Raw genomic sequence first — 15,021 nt, 5'->3', positions numbered from 1 at the left:
TTACACTCGGCCACAACAGAACAGGATTAGTCCAGAATGCCCGGCCCAGGGCGGCCTCCGGGGCCGTTTCGGTGTCAGCGGAGCGGTCTCCCAGGTGTTCGCAGCGATCCGGACGCAGCGGCTCGCAGTCCAACAGCTGCACCGGCGTCCCGGGACGGGCATTCCTCCTCCTGCCCCCGGCCTCACGCGCACACAGCCAGCGTCTACTTGGACCTCTGTCTCATCTTTCTTCTTTTGCGCTTCAGCCTGAAAAGCAAGAAGCGAGACTGCGCCACCTGCACACACACCGCAGACCTCACGTTTCCCTCCCCCCTGAAGTCGAACTCAAAGCGGCACACGCCGCGGCGCAATCAGCCCCCATCACGGCCCTTCACGTCCCCCCTCCTAAAGCCTTTCCGATTCCCAAGCCGAGCTGTTCCCGTCTCGCCCGGGTCGCGCCCCACTTCCCTCCCCCTGGGCTGGCGAAGTCCCGACGTACCTGCGCATTCGCTTCTTCCTCCACTACCGGCCGATCACAGGCAGGGAATGGAAAAAAGGGTTCGTCTTAGTAACAGGTCCAGGCAGAGAAGTGCGCTATTCAGCCGCGGAGAGTCTAGCTCGGGGACTCGGTCGCAGACACTGGGTAATACAGCCTCCGACCGCTCTCCCCCAAACGACTTCGCTGTTCCCTCCCTGCTCCTCCCGCAGACTAGCCATCCTCGCCCGCCAGGTCTCGGGAACCCTTGGGACGGCTTCCTTCTCCGGGTCGGCCCCCACTCGCCAACTCCTACCTCCCGAGCTCAATTCTAGGGGCCGCTCACCTTGGCTCTCATGGCGCGGAGGTCTCTACGGGGAAAGAGAAAAAGACTGCAGTTAGTCCGCTGTGATGATGGCAAGTGCACAGGTCAGATGTCAACGGATTGTTCGTGCGGCCCGAACACAACCAGCGTTGACACTCACCCAAGAAGATGGCGCTAAAGCCGAGAGAGCGAGCGAGTTCCGCCCGCGGCTATTTAACGGGGCGCTGCGTGTCGTCACTTCCGTCGTCCCGCCCTCCCGGGGCGGGGCTGCTTAGGGAGCGTAACAATGGCTTTCGGCCTCAGACGCCAGTGAAGTGGCGGGCCTGAATTTCCTGGGAAGCAGTGTTTTGATTTCGCGTTCCCAACCCACCCTGCTCTCGCCTGACTACAGAGACCTCGTCGTTTCTGCACGAGCACCTGTTTCCAACGGAGCTCCGAGCGGTGCAGATGGGAAACGGGCAGCAACTTCCGCTTTCCCTCGCATCGCTTCTTGGGAGTTGAAGTTTGTTGACGAAGTCCTCCATTTTATTCCGGATAGGTACGGACTGTAGAAATAAACTCCTAATTTCTCTTGCCGCCTTGCCTTATTTAAGTTAAACTACCGCAAGGAGATTCGGTCTTGGAACGTCCGAAGGCCGTAAGACTCTACCGCGTGGAAGGGATAGGAAGAGGGTAATCGGAGAGGCTATCGTACTACAAAAAAGATCCCCGTCCCTTTCCCTCAGAACTCTTGAGAAAATAACCCTCTCTGTGTAACTCTGACTTTCAAATAAATAAATCTTAAAAAAAATATACAATAACCGCAGTATGGTGTTCCCCACGTCACTAGAGACTCCCAGTCACACGCGCCGTCTGTCCCTAGCTAGGAGTGCTCATCTAACCGTGGGCAGTGGGGAGAAAGACCAGCTACGTCTTCTCCAGGCAGGCGTGATAGCGTTAAGGAAAAGAACTTCTCACCAGTGTTTTGGTACAGTCAGCTGAGAAGCACCAGAAAACAAACATCCCCAAAGATTTGGCCCCAGGAAATGTCACTAAAGCGTAAAAGGAACAACCATGCAGACTTCATGTTGTTTTAAAACACTGTGAAGATTTTTTGGTACAGTCCCTTCTTGGATATGATGGATTCTCTATAACTAATATTGCACTTTACTATAAAACAAGATTTTAAAAATTTAGGGTCCCAAATACCGTATGTTCTCTCTGACCTGTGATAACAGAACACCTAAAAGGCAATCTATAGTAAAGTGAAACTGACACTTTGAGAAGCAATAACTTTGAACAGCCCTTGTCTTGACTGTTGTGGAAGTTTTTTTTCCATACTATTTGTTGAACTCCTAACATAGTCATATGTGTATAAAGTTAATAGAAAATAGATGTTAGTAAAAAATAAGAATGGGAATAGGAGAGGGAGGAGGAACAGGGGTGAGAGTGTGGGTGGCAGAGCAGGTACGGTGGGAAGAACCACCATGTTCCTAAAGTTGTAATTATGAAATATATGAAGTTTGTGTTCCTTAAATAAAAGGTTTATGGGGGGTAAACAAAGGAACCCTTTTACATTGCTGGTGGGAATGGTAAGTTAGTACAGCAGCTGTGGAAAGTGGCATGAAGGGTCTGCAAAAATAGAACTGTCATAAGTCCAGCAATCTTGCTACTTGGTATATATACAAGATAAATAAATCTGTTGAAAGAAAAAAAGTCTAGGGTCCTAGTTCCAAATGTTTAAGTAGTTCTAACATTGCCACTGTGAGAATATGACCAAAAAAATCTATTTTTTTAGATTTATCTGAAAGGCACAATGAGAAAGGGAAAAACATCTTCCATCTGCTGCTTCACTTCCCAGATGCCCACAACAGCCAGAGCTGGGCCAGGTGAAACCAAGAGCCAGGCACTACATCCAGGTCTCCCACGTGGGTGCCAGGAACCACGTACTTGGGCCATCACTGCTGCCTGCCAGGTGCATTAGCAGAAAGCTGGATTGAAAGCAGTCATTGGGACTCCAACGTGGGATCCGAGTGTCCCAAGCTGCACCTTAACCTGCTGTGCCACAATGCCTACCCTGATAAATCCTTAAAAACCAACCAAACAAAAGCAAACAAGCCTTGCAGAATTATAACAAGACCACCAGAATTTCAACTGTTAATTCCCAAAAAGTCGATTTGAGGGTGGGGTTGGTGTTGTGGTGCAGTGGGTTAAGCTGCCACCTTCGACAACAGTATCCTGTATAAGTACCCAGGTCTGCTTCCAATCCAGCTCTCTGCTAACATGTCTGGGAAGGCGGCGGAGGTTGGCCCAAGTGCCTGAGCCCCTGCCACCCATGTGGGAAAAGCTCCTGGCTGTGGCCCAGCCCTGGCCACTGTGGCCATTTGGGGAGTGATTCAGCAGATGGAAGGCCTCTTTCCCTATCTTGCTGTCACTCTGCCTTTCAAATAAACAAACGCCATATAGGGATATTGCCATTGCAGGTGGCTTTACTAGCTATAACACCAGCCCCCAAGAAGCTATTTTCTAAGAACACTTAGGTTATAGCAAAAACTGAAAAGGCAGGTTATTTCCCACAGTTGCTGTCCTCCCCACCCCTGCCTGCCTCCTACATTATCTGCATTGCCACCACGGAAATACATTTGTAAATACCTGAGGACTGGGGCCAGCACTGTGGCATAGCCGCCGGCATCCTATATAGGCGCTGGTTTGAGTCCCAGCTGCTCTGCTTCAGATCCAGCTCCCTCCTAATGTGCCTGGGAAAGCAGGGGGATGCCTCACTCACGTGGGAGGCCTAAATGAAGTTCTGAGCTTTGGCCTGGCCCAGCCCATTGTGGCCATGTGGGGTGTGATCCAGTAGATGGGAAGGCCTCTGTATCCTATTAACTCTGCCTTTCAAATAAATAAATAAATAAAAAACAAACACATATAATGACAAGTCATCACTTGGAAGACCATAGTTTAGCTATGGGTATGGACAGATGTATAATGGAGAGGCATCAATGGGCAGATCAAGTTTTTAGGGCGAATTACTCCATGTGTTATATGAGAGATACTTATTCTATACTTGTTTTGTTCCAGTGAACTATGTCCAGGGCAGCAGTGCCTCACATGTAGGCATACACCCACATCTTAATGACCTACCCGATCTGTCTCGCCCTGAAACTAGCACTTCTTCCTGGTTTTTGAATCCAGATAAGCATGTGCAGTTGTTTATTGCAGTATGGGTGAACAAATGATGGCAACAAGGTGGCCGGCGCTGTGGCACAGCAGGTTAAACTGTTGCCTGTGCACTAGCATCTCATTTGGGTGGTGGTTTGAGCCCCAGCTGCTCCCCTTCAGATCTAGCTTCCTGCTGATGGCCTGGGAAAGCAAGGGAAGATGGCCCAAATAGTTGGGCCCCTGCACTCATGTGGGAGACCTGGATGGAGTTCCAGCCCCACCCATTGTGGCCATTTGAGGAGTGAACCAGCAGATGGAAGATCTGACTCCCCCTCTGTAACTGCCTTTTAGGCAAATACAGAAACTAGAAACAGAGGGTTTCTAGTTTAGAAAGTTAAATCACCAAGCTCCAATAGATAATTTACACTTCAGGGAATCCAGGATCTGTTTTCCACAAGGCCCCCTTGTTTCTTTTTTTTTTTTTTTTTTTTTTTTTTTTTTTGTGATAGGCAGAGTGGACAGTGAGAGAGAGAGAGAGAGAGAGAGAGAGAGAGAAAGGTCTTCCTTTGCCGTTGATTCACCCTCCAATGGCCGCCACTGCAGCCGGCGCACTGCGCTGATCCGATGGCAGGAGCCAGGATCCAGGTGCTTTTCCTGGTCTCCCATGGGGTGCAGGGCCCAAGCACCTGGGCCATCCTCCACTGCACTCCCTGGCCATAGCAGAGAGCTGGCCTGGAAGAGGGGCAACCGGGACAGAATCCGGCACCCCGACCGGGACTAGAACCCGGTGTGCCGGCGCCGCAAGGTGGAGGATTAGCCTATTGAGCCACGGCGCCGGCTTGGCCCCCTTGTTTCTAAAAGGTACACTACGGCACTATAGCAGAACCATTCCAATCATTCCTGCAAACTGCACCCTACCCCAGATAACAGCAGCATACAAAGGCACATCATTATGAGCAAATCCAAATTTATTTTAACTCCATGTCATTTTCAAGGTGTTTAAAAACCTCATAAGTTAGTGGGAGCCCTGGTTCCCTGGGACAGCATGCCAGAGGTACTGAAATTTGTCACCTTTCTCTACAACCCCCGAGCAATGCATCCAATCCAAGTCCAAAGCTCCAGAAAGCCAGGAGTTGTCTCTTCAGTCTACTCCTCTGGTTCCTGATTTTTCTTTCAAGGGAAGGAGGTCAACATATTTCAGACAGGGAACAAAACCACAGTTGAGCTTCCACCTTAGGTGTGTGTAAGATGGAGTGGGGAGATCCCACTGACTCCACAGAAAAGGACACGGTTGAGATGGATTACTTCTTTATAGCCTTGTGAAAATGGAGGAGAAAAAAAAAAAAAAAAGATCCTGCAGAAAGTAAATGACTGAAAAATTTACAAACGAGGATCCATTTATTAGATAAGAATCTCTTCATAAATGGAGACTCCGGCCCCTAAAAATGGGAGGGGCCTGACGAGACAGCCTGGATCTGATGAGCAATCTGCCATCAGGTAAATCAAAATCTGAAGAACAGCTCCTCTTAATTTTGAGGCCAAACAAAATAGTAAGGGATAGTGGGAAAAGAGAATAAAGCCCCGAACAGATGGGGGAATGCTGCCATTGGAGTGGTATAAAAAATCTCGGCTGAGTTTATAATGGTGGCGGCTGATTTAGCCTCCTCCCTGTTCTGTTGTAGGGCCACAGACCTTGACCAAGCAGAGAATCGTAGAAAAGGCTAGAAAGAGGGGCTTGAAGACGGTGGATTTTGACTCCTGATTTTATTATCCAATTGCTTTTTCCTATTTAAAGTAGTCTTCGGCGGCTGGGAAGCCTGGCCTCCCGAGACCAGAGTCAGTGGGAGCCGGTGGTTGTTGGAAGGGGCTGGGGTGGGGCTGGGGTGGGGCAGGGAAACCCTGCTCTGCTGGCGGTCCTGGGTGGAGAAGACGAACCGCACTTCAGAGCCCGGGGTGCAGTGGGAAGGGGATGAGGCAGGAGCAGCAAGCTGGGGTACGGGACCCACCTCAGTCCCCAGCCTCATTTTCTTCTAACGTCTCCCCACTGGTGGCATTCTCTGCAGTCTTGGAGGCCTACGTGGGAGAAAAGGAGTGGGAGAAGACTTGTCAGTTCTTACTCGGGAGTGGTGGCCCAGCTAAAGACAGGGCTGAGGAAAACTGTGGAAAATCCACACGTAGGCCACGGGGACGACCACAACACACCTTCTTTTTCTTCTTTTTCTGGGTTTTCCGACTTGCGGAACTCTGGAGGAGGGCCTGGAAAACAGGAGAAGGCAACAGCTGTTGAGGCAAGAGGAGGCAGCACCAGCACAGAGGGTGACTGAAGGTGCCCTAGCTCAGGACCCCGCTGACGCGGGGCCCACTCCCAGCCCGGCGCCACACTGCCACCACCTCCCGTGCACACTGACCTTCAGCTCTGCGTCCTGGACCTCCAGCTCCGACTTGTAGAGGTCGGGCTCAAAGGGACCACTGGTTATCCTCATGGGGCCGTTGGGCATGAGCAGAACTGTAAATTTAAACTGGGCAACAAATTCACCTGAGGGAAAAACGAGGGTGTGCTTTGAAAAAACTGTTCCTTTGTCATACTGAGCCTCTCTCCTCAAGTTCCTGGGAGAACAGTATCATGTACTCAGGGCCCCAGAGATGCCCTCCCCGCAGGACTCACCCTCCTTCTCATAGAGAACATTAAACGGCTGCAGCAGTTCGTGTTTGGCACATTCCACCACACCCATCCGAGCCTTCTTCTCATCTTCAAATGCTCTGGGTAGGGGAAGAAGGAATTCAGAGGTATCCTTAACTTCTCATCAAGTCTTACCACTTTGCCCATGTTTTTAAATAGCTCCTAGCCTCAGGCCAAGATCATGCTAAGGATTGCTCTTTTACATTACCTTCAATGAGAAGGCGATGGGGAGAGGAAGGGAGAGAGCAGGTGCCCACGAGCATGAGCTACAAGTCTAGGCAGGAGAGGAGAGGGAGGGAGGGAAGGGGGAGGCAAAAGTGTTGGTTCCTGGGAGCATGGTCTGTGAGTCAGACTGGTTCCAAGTCCCGTCCTTGTGAAGTGCAGTACCTTAAGGTAAATGGCATGGCATCAAAACGCCTCTCCACCTCACTGAAGAAGGCACGTGAGGTTTTCATTTTCAGGCCGTATTGTTTAGATGGGTCTCGTTTGTAAATGGTGGTTCTCTGTCCTGCATCCTTGGCCTGAAAGAGTTAAGTCAGGGCAAATGAGGTCTGGCGAACACACCCTCAGACACCGAGCCCAGGGAACTCTGGGACTTTCCTCACCTTGCCCTCTCCTGAGCTGACGAGGACATCCACAGCATATACTTCGTGCACCTCGAATTCAGCTTTTTCATGGTCCTTCCTAGAAGGAATGGAGAAATGGGGAGCCATTAACAAGAAGTAGCTCCTGGGCGTCTGGAGTAGAAGGGGGATAAGATCAAGCTGGGAGCAAGTACAAAAAAGAGGGTGACTAGTCTGATGGGGCTAAGGATGAGCAGTGAGCTGGCACCTACTTCTGCTGGTCTGTGGGATTCTGGATAATGGTTTTCTCTCCATCGATGACATGCTGCTTCAGTTGGTGGGACAGCATACCTGCAGACAGGACAGGACTATGGCTATCAAGAATCCCCAAAGGTTTCCAAATCCACCCACCTAACTAGTTTGATGGAGCAGCCAATGAGGAAGGTGTTTGGCTATGGAAACACAGGGGCTGGAGGGAGGTTTCTGGCTTAGACTGAGCTGGAGCAAAAGCCTTCATTCTGCTAACTCAGTCTTTTTAGGCTCTTACCTTCAATTGGTGTGCAGTTAAATGAGTGGGCAACCTTGTTCCAAGCTTCTGTCACCTGTGTGTTCTGGAAGTACAATATACAATGTCAAATAAAAGGTATGATGCCAGGGACTAATCAAGTTCTCTACCAGGAGAGGAAAAAGCATAAAAGAACTGAAGAGTTCTAATATCCCCCCGCATCAAGTGCCAATAATTTTCTCTCACTGATTTTTCATTTCACAGCCTTATCCCTACAAAGTAAAAATTCCTGAGATTTGCAAATCATTTTACAAAGTGCATTAGCAGGGGCCAGCGCTGTGGCGCACTGGGTTAAGCTGCTGTCTGCAGTATCCCATATGGGCACTGGTTTGTGTCCTGGCTGCTCCACTTCCAATTCAGCTCCCTGCTAATGCACCTGGGAAGCAGTGGAAGATGGCCCAAGTCCTTGGGCCTCTGCACCTGCATGAGAGACCTGGATAAAGCTCCTGGCTTTGGCCTGGCCCAGCCACAGCTGTTGCAGCTATTTGGGGAGTGAACCAGAGATGGAAGATAGCTAATTCTGACTTCCAAATAAAAATAATGATAATAATAAAAGCAAAGTGCAGTAGCAAAGATTGTCCAATTAGATGATCTAGATAAGAAAACTGAGATTCAGAAAAGCTAAATGATTTGCTCAAGGTTAAAAAAGTATTAAGTGGAGGCTGGTGCCACGGCTCACTAGGCTAATCCTCCGCCTGCGGCACCGGCACCCCAGGTTCTAGTCCCAGTCGGGACGCTGGATTCTGTCCCAGTTGCTCCTCTTCCAGTCTAGCTCTCTGCTGTAACCCGGGAGGACAGTGGAGGATGGCCCAAGTCCTTGGGCCCTGCACCTGCATGGGAGACCAGGAGGAAGCACCTGGCTCCTGGCTTCGGATCAGCGCAGCGCGCCAGCTGTAGCATCCACTTGGGGGGTGAACCAATGAAAAAAGGAAGACCTTTCTCTGTCTCTCTCTCACTGTCTAACTTTGCCTGTCAAAAATAAATAAATAAAATAAAAAAATTTTTAAAAAGTATTAAGTGGAAAAATATGAAGTCTAGGTTTCTAATGTAAAGTCAGTGTTTACTCCTTTATACCTGGTGTTTCACCTGTTGAGGGGAGAGAGCACACCCTTAATTTTCCTTTGTGGTACAATCTGATCCTCATCTAAGCTACTAACTCTAAGTCAAATGAGTAATTAATCATAGCTAATATTTATTGAATATTTATGTGCCAGGTCCTGTGAGAAGCACTTTATATGGATCATCTCAATTATTTGAATCCTGAAAGAAGGCACAATTTTATTTTTCCCATTTTACAGATGAGAAAATTTGAATTAACTTCTAAAATAGTAAGAGTTGGCAATATGGTATGGACCCAGACTGATTTCATAGCTACATGCTAGCCACTAAGCAACTACTTTCCTGTAAGATGGACAGTAATCATAATAAAACTAAACATGTGAGGTAACAGAGCACTCAGGTGTTTAGGATGCCTGAGGCCCTGTCCAAAAGGCTGTGTAACAACTTTATGGAATAGGTATCACTGTAAAGAAACTAAGAGGATTAAATAAAAATAATGCAATTAAGTGGTGACAGGGGTTCCACCGTGGCCTGTGGAAGGGAGTCGGATGCTCCCCAGATCTTGGCAAGAGCAGAGCAAGTATTCTGTACTCTTGCCACCTACGATGAGCATGAGAACTCGCCACTCATTGTGTGGCTGCTTCTCCAAGAGTGGAATGAACTAAGAAATTACAATCATAGATGATGGGAGCCCAGATGGAACGAGAGATGTGGCTGAACTGCTGGAGAAGATCTATGGGCCAGACAAAATTCTTCTGAGGTCTCAAGAGAAGTTGGGACTAGGAACTGCATACATTCATGGAATGGAACATGCGATAGGAAATGACACCATCATAATGGATGCTGATCTTTCACACTATCCAAAATTTATTCCTGAATTCATCAGGAAGCGAAAGGAAGGAAATTCTGATATTGTGTCTGGAATTCACTACAAAGGAAAGAGAGGTATATTTGAAAAGAAAAATGATCAGCCATGGGGGCAACTTTATTACTCAGATTTTACTGAGACCAGGAGCATCTGTCTTATCTAACAGGAAGTTTCAGATTATAATGAAAAGAAGTTCTACAAAAATTAATAGAAAAATGTGTTTCTAAAGGCCATATCTTCCAGATGGAGATGACTGTTTGGGCAAGACAGCTGAATTATACTGTTGCTGAAGTTCCATTATCATTTGTGGATTGTGTTTATGGTGAATCCAAGTTGGAAGGAAATGAAAACAGTCTCTTTCTTGGAGACTCTTTTTGCTGCTACATAAAAGAAAAGTTATTTCTTTATGCTTATCAAGTTCATTTCCATTTAAACACGCAAGAAGCCTGATTACTGCTGTCTGTAAAATGTACTCCTAAAGCATCAATGATAAAGTGAATTCCATGCAGATATATTTTCTGGAGAAACTCCAATTTATATTTCAAATTAAATAATTTCAAAGCTCCTGGCTGAATAAGCAATGTTCTCAGTTTTCATTTATGTTTTGTGGTATTAAGACCTATGAATAAATGTATATGGATATTTTTGCATTAAAAAAGTGGTAATAGGAATAAAGTCTAAATTAAAAGTGTGAAGCATGGAAGAACACAGAAAAGGAGAAAAAAGATGCTTTAAATACTGAATGGGCCTCTGGAAATTTAAATTTAGAGAATTGTGTCCACTGACGATCTAAAGTGTATAATTCTGTTAGTCTATGAGAACCTTAGGACTTCTGGGCTTCCTAATTGTCATGCAGAGTCAGCGCTAACTCTGGACCAGCCCACTGGTATCGTCATCTCATTCCTATCTTTTTTTTTTTTAAGATTTATTCTTTTTTTTTACTTGATTTTTTTTTTTTTTTGGACAGGCAGAGTGGACAGTGAGAGAGAGAGACAGAAAGAAAGGTCTTCCTTTGCAGTTGGTTCACCCTCCAATGGCCGCCGCGGCTGGCGCACCGCGCTGAGCCAAAGGCAGGAGCCAGGTACTTATCCTGGTCTCCCATGGGGTGCAAGGCCCAAGCACTTGGGACATCCTCCACTGCATTCCCTGGCCACAGCAGAGAGCTGGCCTGGAAGAGGGGCAACCGGGACAGAATCCGGCGCCCCGACCAGGACTAGAACCCAGTGTGCCGGCACCACAAGGTGGAGGATTAGCCAAGTGAGCCGCGACACCGGCCCCATTTTTTTTTTTTTTTTACTTGAAAGGCAATGTTACAGAGCAGGGAGAAAGAGGCAGAGACGGCAAGCTTCTATCTGCTGGTTCACTCCCCAAATGGCTGAGATGGCTAGAGCCAGGCCAATCTGAAGCCAGGAGCCAGGAGCTTCTTCCAGGTCTCCCACATGGGTGCAGGGGCCCAGGACTTGGGCCATCTTCCACTGCTTTCCTAGGCACATTAGCAGGGAGCTGGATTGGAAGTGGAGCAGCCAGGTCTCAAATGGAGCAGATATGGGACGCTGGTGCTGTAGGCAGAGGCTTAACCCACTATACCACAGCACCAGCACCCTATCCTTTTTCTGACTTTTGTTTTATAAAGGCTTTAAAACTGAGTTTGTAAGGTACTTAGCTCAAGTTATTTTGGGGACAGATGCACATACAAAACATGAAAAGAGGGGCAAGCATTTGGTTTAATAGTTAAGATGCTGCATGAGACACCCGCATCTCATTTCAGAGAGCTTGGATTCAAGTCCTGACTCCCTTCCTACTAATGTGCACCCTGGGAGGCAAGGCAGCAGGTGCTGGCTCAGGTCTCAGGGTCCTTATCACCCAAGACTGAATTCCCAGCTTCCAATTTTGGCCTGGCCCAGCCCCAGCTATTGCAGGCACGTGGGGAGTAACCAGTGAACAGTGTTTGTGTGCCTTTCAAATGAATAAGGTAAATACCATGAACAAAGAAAAGAAGGATCTCTACGTGCAGTTAAGGAAGAAACCATCACTCTGTGCACCTAGCACAGATCTGTCTGCTGTTGAGTGTCAAGCGCTTAGTTCCTGCCTCTTCTCTACAAGAATTCCCATCCTAAGACACAGCTTATTTTAAAAGGCTAGTTTTTAAATAGGGGGTGTGGGGGAAGTTGGCAGTTCTGTCCAGAGTGGCTACAGGTACCTAACGCATCTCGGGTTCTCTCTTTAGGGCTGGATAAAACAGCTTACCTGATTTCCAGGTTTGACCAGGCGCAGGGCAGCCTCAGCACAAAGGTGAGCTGCCTTAATGACATCTGCTTTCCGCCCTGTCACTTGGGTCCCCTGTGGATAAGGAAACCCATTCAGAGAAGCTGGCTAACTCAGCCCACCATGTGGGTAATATTTGTGCACCCAAGCCAATGAACATTAAAGAAAAAGTGTTTCTCTAGAGAATTCTGTAGACTCTCCCCAAACATGGTGGTAGGGGATAGGGCTGAGGCAACTGCAGTGCACACATACTCTCGCCCCCTGCAAACGAACCCCAGCTGGAACAGAGTTCAAAAGTAGGCCACCTACCTGAGCTACACCGACCACGAAAGTGTGAGCCACATTCGCGATAAAGCCATCCACATGGACCCCAAGGTCACTGAAAGGCAAGGGCAGAGTACCACATTAGGAATGGCATAGTGCAAGTACTTGGGAAAGAGAAACGCTCTAAAATGGCTTAGCCTTACATTTTTACCAAGTCACCTTCCTTGAGAATATAGTCCTGGTCACTCTTCAAAGGCGAGAAGTGACACACACAGTTATTTACTGAAATGCTGGTAGGAAAGGCAATACCTGTAAAGACAGAATCGTTAGCCTTACTGCCTTGCTCTCTCTCTTGCTGCCCTTCAGAAAAAGGAAAAACTTTCTCAGGGACTTTAACCACGTTGGATTGGGTAGGGCACTGCTTGTATCCCACTTGCCATTTCAGATCTCCAAATATCCCACCCAGGGCTGGGTGGGGTTTGCATCATTATAATGGGAAAAAAAAAAAAGAACCAGATAAGGGCCAAGCTTGGAAAACTAGTGAGAGGTGTTTTGTTGTTGTTGTTGTTTTTTTTTTTTTTTACCTTTTTTCATCTCCTTTTCTTTTTTGAAGATCTTCCCTGTCTCTTCCATGATCATGGCATCACCCTTCTCACACAGGCTCAGCACGGACACACCTGAGCTGGATGCTTCCACCAAAGACCGAAGTACCCCTGGGGACAGAATCCCACCACATCAGCCTGGCACGTATTTACTGTCTGCTGACCACCCTGGTATGTAAGCTGGACTCGGAACTTCTAATTCCCAGCGCTAGCCCCCTGAGGCTGAGAGAGGAAACCTGAGTCTTGCTTCTTGGAATGTATCTACCTATAACCTCTAATTTCTACCCTCCTTTCCTAAAATAAAAAAGGCCAACCCCTCCTTGTCTCCCTTACATTATGTGACAACTGGCTACACACAACATCTTCTTAGACAAACTTGACTGTCCAAAGGCACCTTGGGCCTGGCAGAACACAGTTATGAGCTGCAGAGGGTTCATGCCGAGGTGCCCCACATACATGCAAAGTAGACTACAAGACATTTATGGGCGTCAGGGACACAGAATTGCTGACTCGAAGCTGATGCATTGGGAAATTGTTACCTTCCTGTCTTCTCACACATCACTAATTAGGTGTTGGTAATCGCAATTTATTTAAATTTATTCCCTCATAAACATATGTAGGAACTAAGGGGGCTATTCAGAAGTCTCTGGGCTTCAGGGGGCTCGTGGCTTTCAGCCTGCCGTAGATCTAAAGGGATTAGTGACCCTGAGATTTCAAAACTGATATCTGAGATCACAAATGACTCAAATTATAAACTGCAAGAAAGAAGAAGAAACATTTCTTTTAGTTCAAATCACTAGTATCGAAAACTAAAGTACACCCAGGTCAAGGCACTACACTACACGTCCACTGAGCCACTTTTGAGAAAGCATTGTTCTGTTCACACCCTCTCCGTGATCCATCCAGAATTTCAGGTTTGATTTTTGAGGTCTCAGTTTTGGATTAACTGGAAGTTAGAACAACCCAGGTCTTCGGCTTCAGAGCCAAAGGCACCCTAAAAACCTCTTCCTATCTTTACTATTAAGACCATATAGAAGCTCAGACGAGTAGCTTCCAACTCTCTCAGTGGGTTTTAAAATGGAAAGGTGAACTGGAAAGAGAGAAAATAGAAAGTGAGACATCTGCCTAGAGTGGCAAACAACTGCTGAGAAGTCGGAGCAGGGCTCGAATGATGACCGGTGACAATCCTGAAGCCGGTCCCGCGGCCACACCGCTCACCAGCCCGCCTAGCTGGGGCCAAGGGCAACCTCAAAACCCTCCTCCGAACTCCAGCAAGTCCCCGGAAACCAATCCGAGGGCTGAGGCTTTCTGCACAGATTGGAAAGGTGGTAGTAACCAACAACTTCGAGAACACACAGACGAAGTCCCCAAGAGTTGCGTTAGAAGGTCCAGGGGTGCCCTCCAACGGCCCCCTGAGCCGGCCCAGGGTGAAAGGGGGCCCTCGCCAGGGCGAGCGACGAAGTAAAGGAGGAAGACTCCAGCAAAGCACGTGGTGGGGAGGCTGGTGTCAGGGACCGCGGCGGCGGCAGGAGGGACCCGGCAACACGTGCCAGCCCTGCTCCTGACGCTCAGGAGCCGCAACAAAACAGAAGGGCGCCTCTGTCGCCAACAGCTGGGCGCTTCCTCTTCGAGGCGACCGCCGAGACCCGGACGGAGGAGTGCGGGCACCGAAGAAAACGCGCCTTGCCTCCTTTACCAACGGCCTAGGCTCGAAGTCTGCCCGGGTCCCTCTCTCTGCCCTCTCCCCGGTCGCCGGCCCGCACCCACAGACTCCAGTCCAGGCCTGGCCACTCCGGTCCCGGGCGCGACACTGGGTCTTCCCACCACGCCGACTCCAGCGGACCGATACGGACCCCACCGGAGCTCACTCCGCAGCACCCTACCGCGCCAGCCCCTCAGCGGTCTGCCCAGCACCTCTCCCTCCCAGACTCGATTCCGGACCCCCCGAGGCCGCACTCACGGTTGGCGATGTCGCCCCCCATCTTATACTTGGTCACGACCAGGTCCTCGGCGATAGTTTGCTCCTGCTGCTCGTCCTCGCCCGACATCTTCCCACCACCACCACTGCAGCCTCGTTTCCCCTGAGCCGCCGCCTCTGTCGCCCTCCCCAGCCGCAGGCTGTGGTCAGAGCCCCCACGATCCGCGAGGAGAGCGCGAGCGAAAGCGCGAGCAAGCAAGGCAGCGGGCGGGCGGGCGAGCGAGAGCGAGAAGCTGCGAGCGCGCGGGCTGAGGCGC

At 49.0% G+C, this 15,021-nt stretch overlaps 1 protein-coding gene, 1 long non-coding RNA gene and 1 pseudogene across 2 annotated transcripts; 1 reads left to right on the top strand and 2 right to left on the bottom strand.

Moving 5' to 3' along the window:
* Positions 1–1,271: 1,271 nt before the first annotated feature.
* LOC138844365 (uncharacterized) lies at positions 1,272–3,537 on the bottom strand. Its single transcript, XR_011380102.2, has 2 exons — positions 3,411–3,537; positions 1,272–1,324 (listed from the first exon to the last, which is right to left on the bottom strand). It is a non-coding gene; the product is annotated as an uncharacterized LOC138844365 (long non-coding RNA).
* Positions 3,538–4,870: 1,333 nt separating this feature from the next.
* Positions 4,871–14,991, bottom strand: PA2G4 (proliferation-associated 2G4). The gene is made up of 13 exons (XM_002711068.6): positions 14,747–14,991; positions 12,769–12,897; positions 12,388–12,493; positions 12,230–12,299; positions 11,903–11,995; positions 7,711–7,774; positions 7,436–7,514; positions 7,206–7,284; positions 6,988–7,121; positions 6,586–6,680; positions 6,329–6,456; positions 6,123–6,176; positions 4,871–5,993 (listed from the first exon to the last, which is right to left on the bottom strand). Exons 1-13 carry the CDS (start codon positions 14,832–14,834, stop codon positions 5,928–5,930), a joined length of 1,185 nt encoding a protein of 394 aa, XP_002711114.1. The 5' UTR covers positions 14,835–14,991; the 3' UTR covers positions 4,871–5,927.
* Positions 9,192–10,245, top strand: LOC127491097 (dolichol-phosphate mannosyltransferase subunit 1 pseudogene; annotated as a pseudogene).
* Positions 14,992–15,021: the final 30 nt, after the last annotated feature.

The sequence above is a fragment of the Oryctolagus cuniculus genome, chromosome 11 (genome assembly GCF_051225735.1).
Source record: "Oryctolagus cuniculus isolate XC-2025 breed Fujian yellow rabbit chromosome 11, ASM5122573v1, whole genome shotgun sequence".
Taxonomy (NCBI): Eukaryota; Metazoa; Chordata; class Mammalia; order Lagomorpha; family Leporidae; genus Oryctolagus; species Oryctolagus cuniculus.
This window is presented reverse-complemented; position numbering and strand designations above follow the sequence as displayed.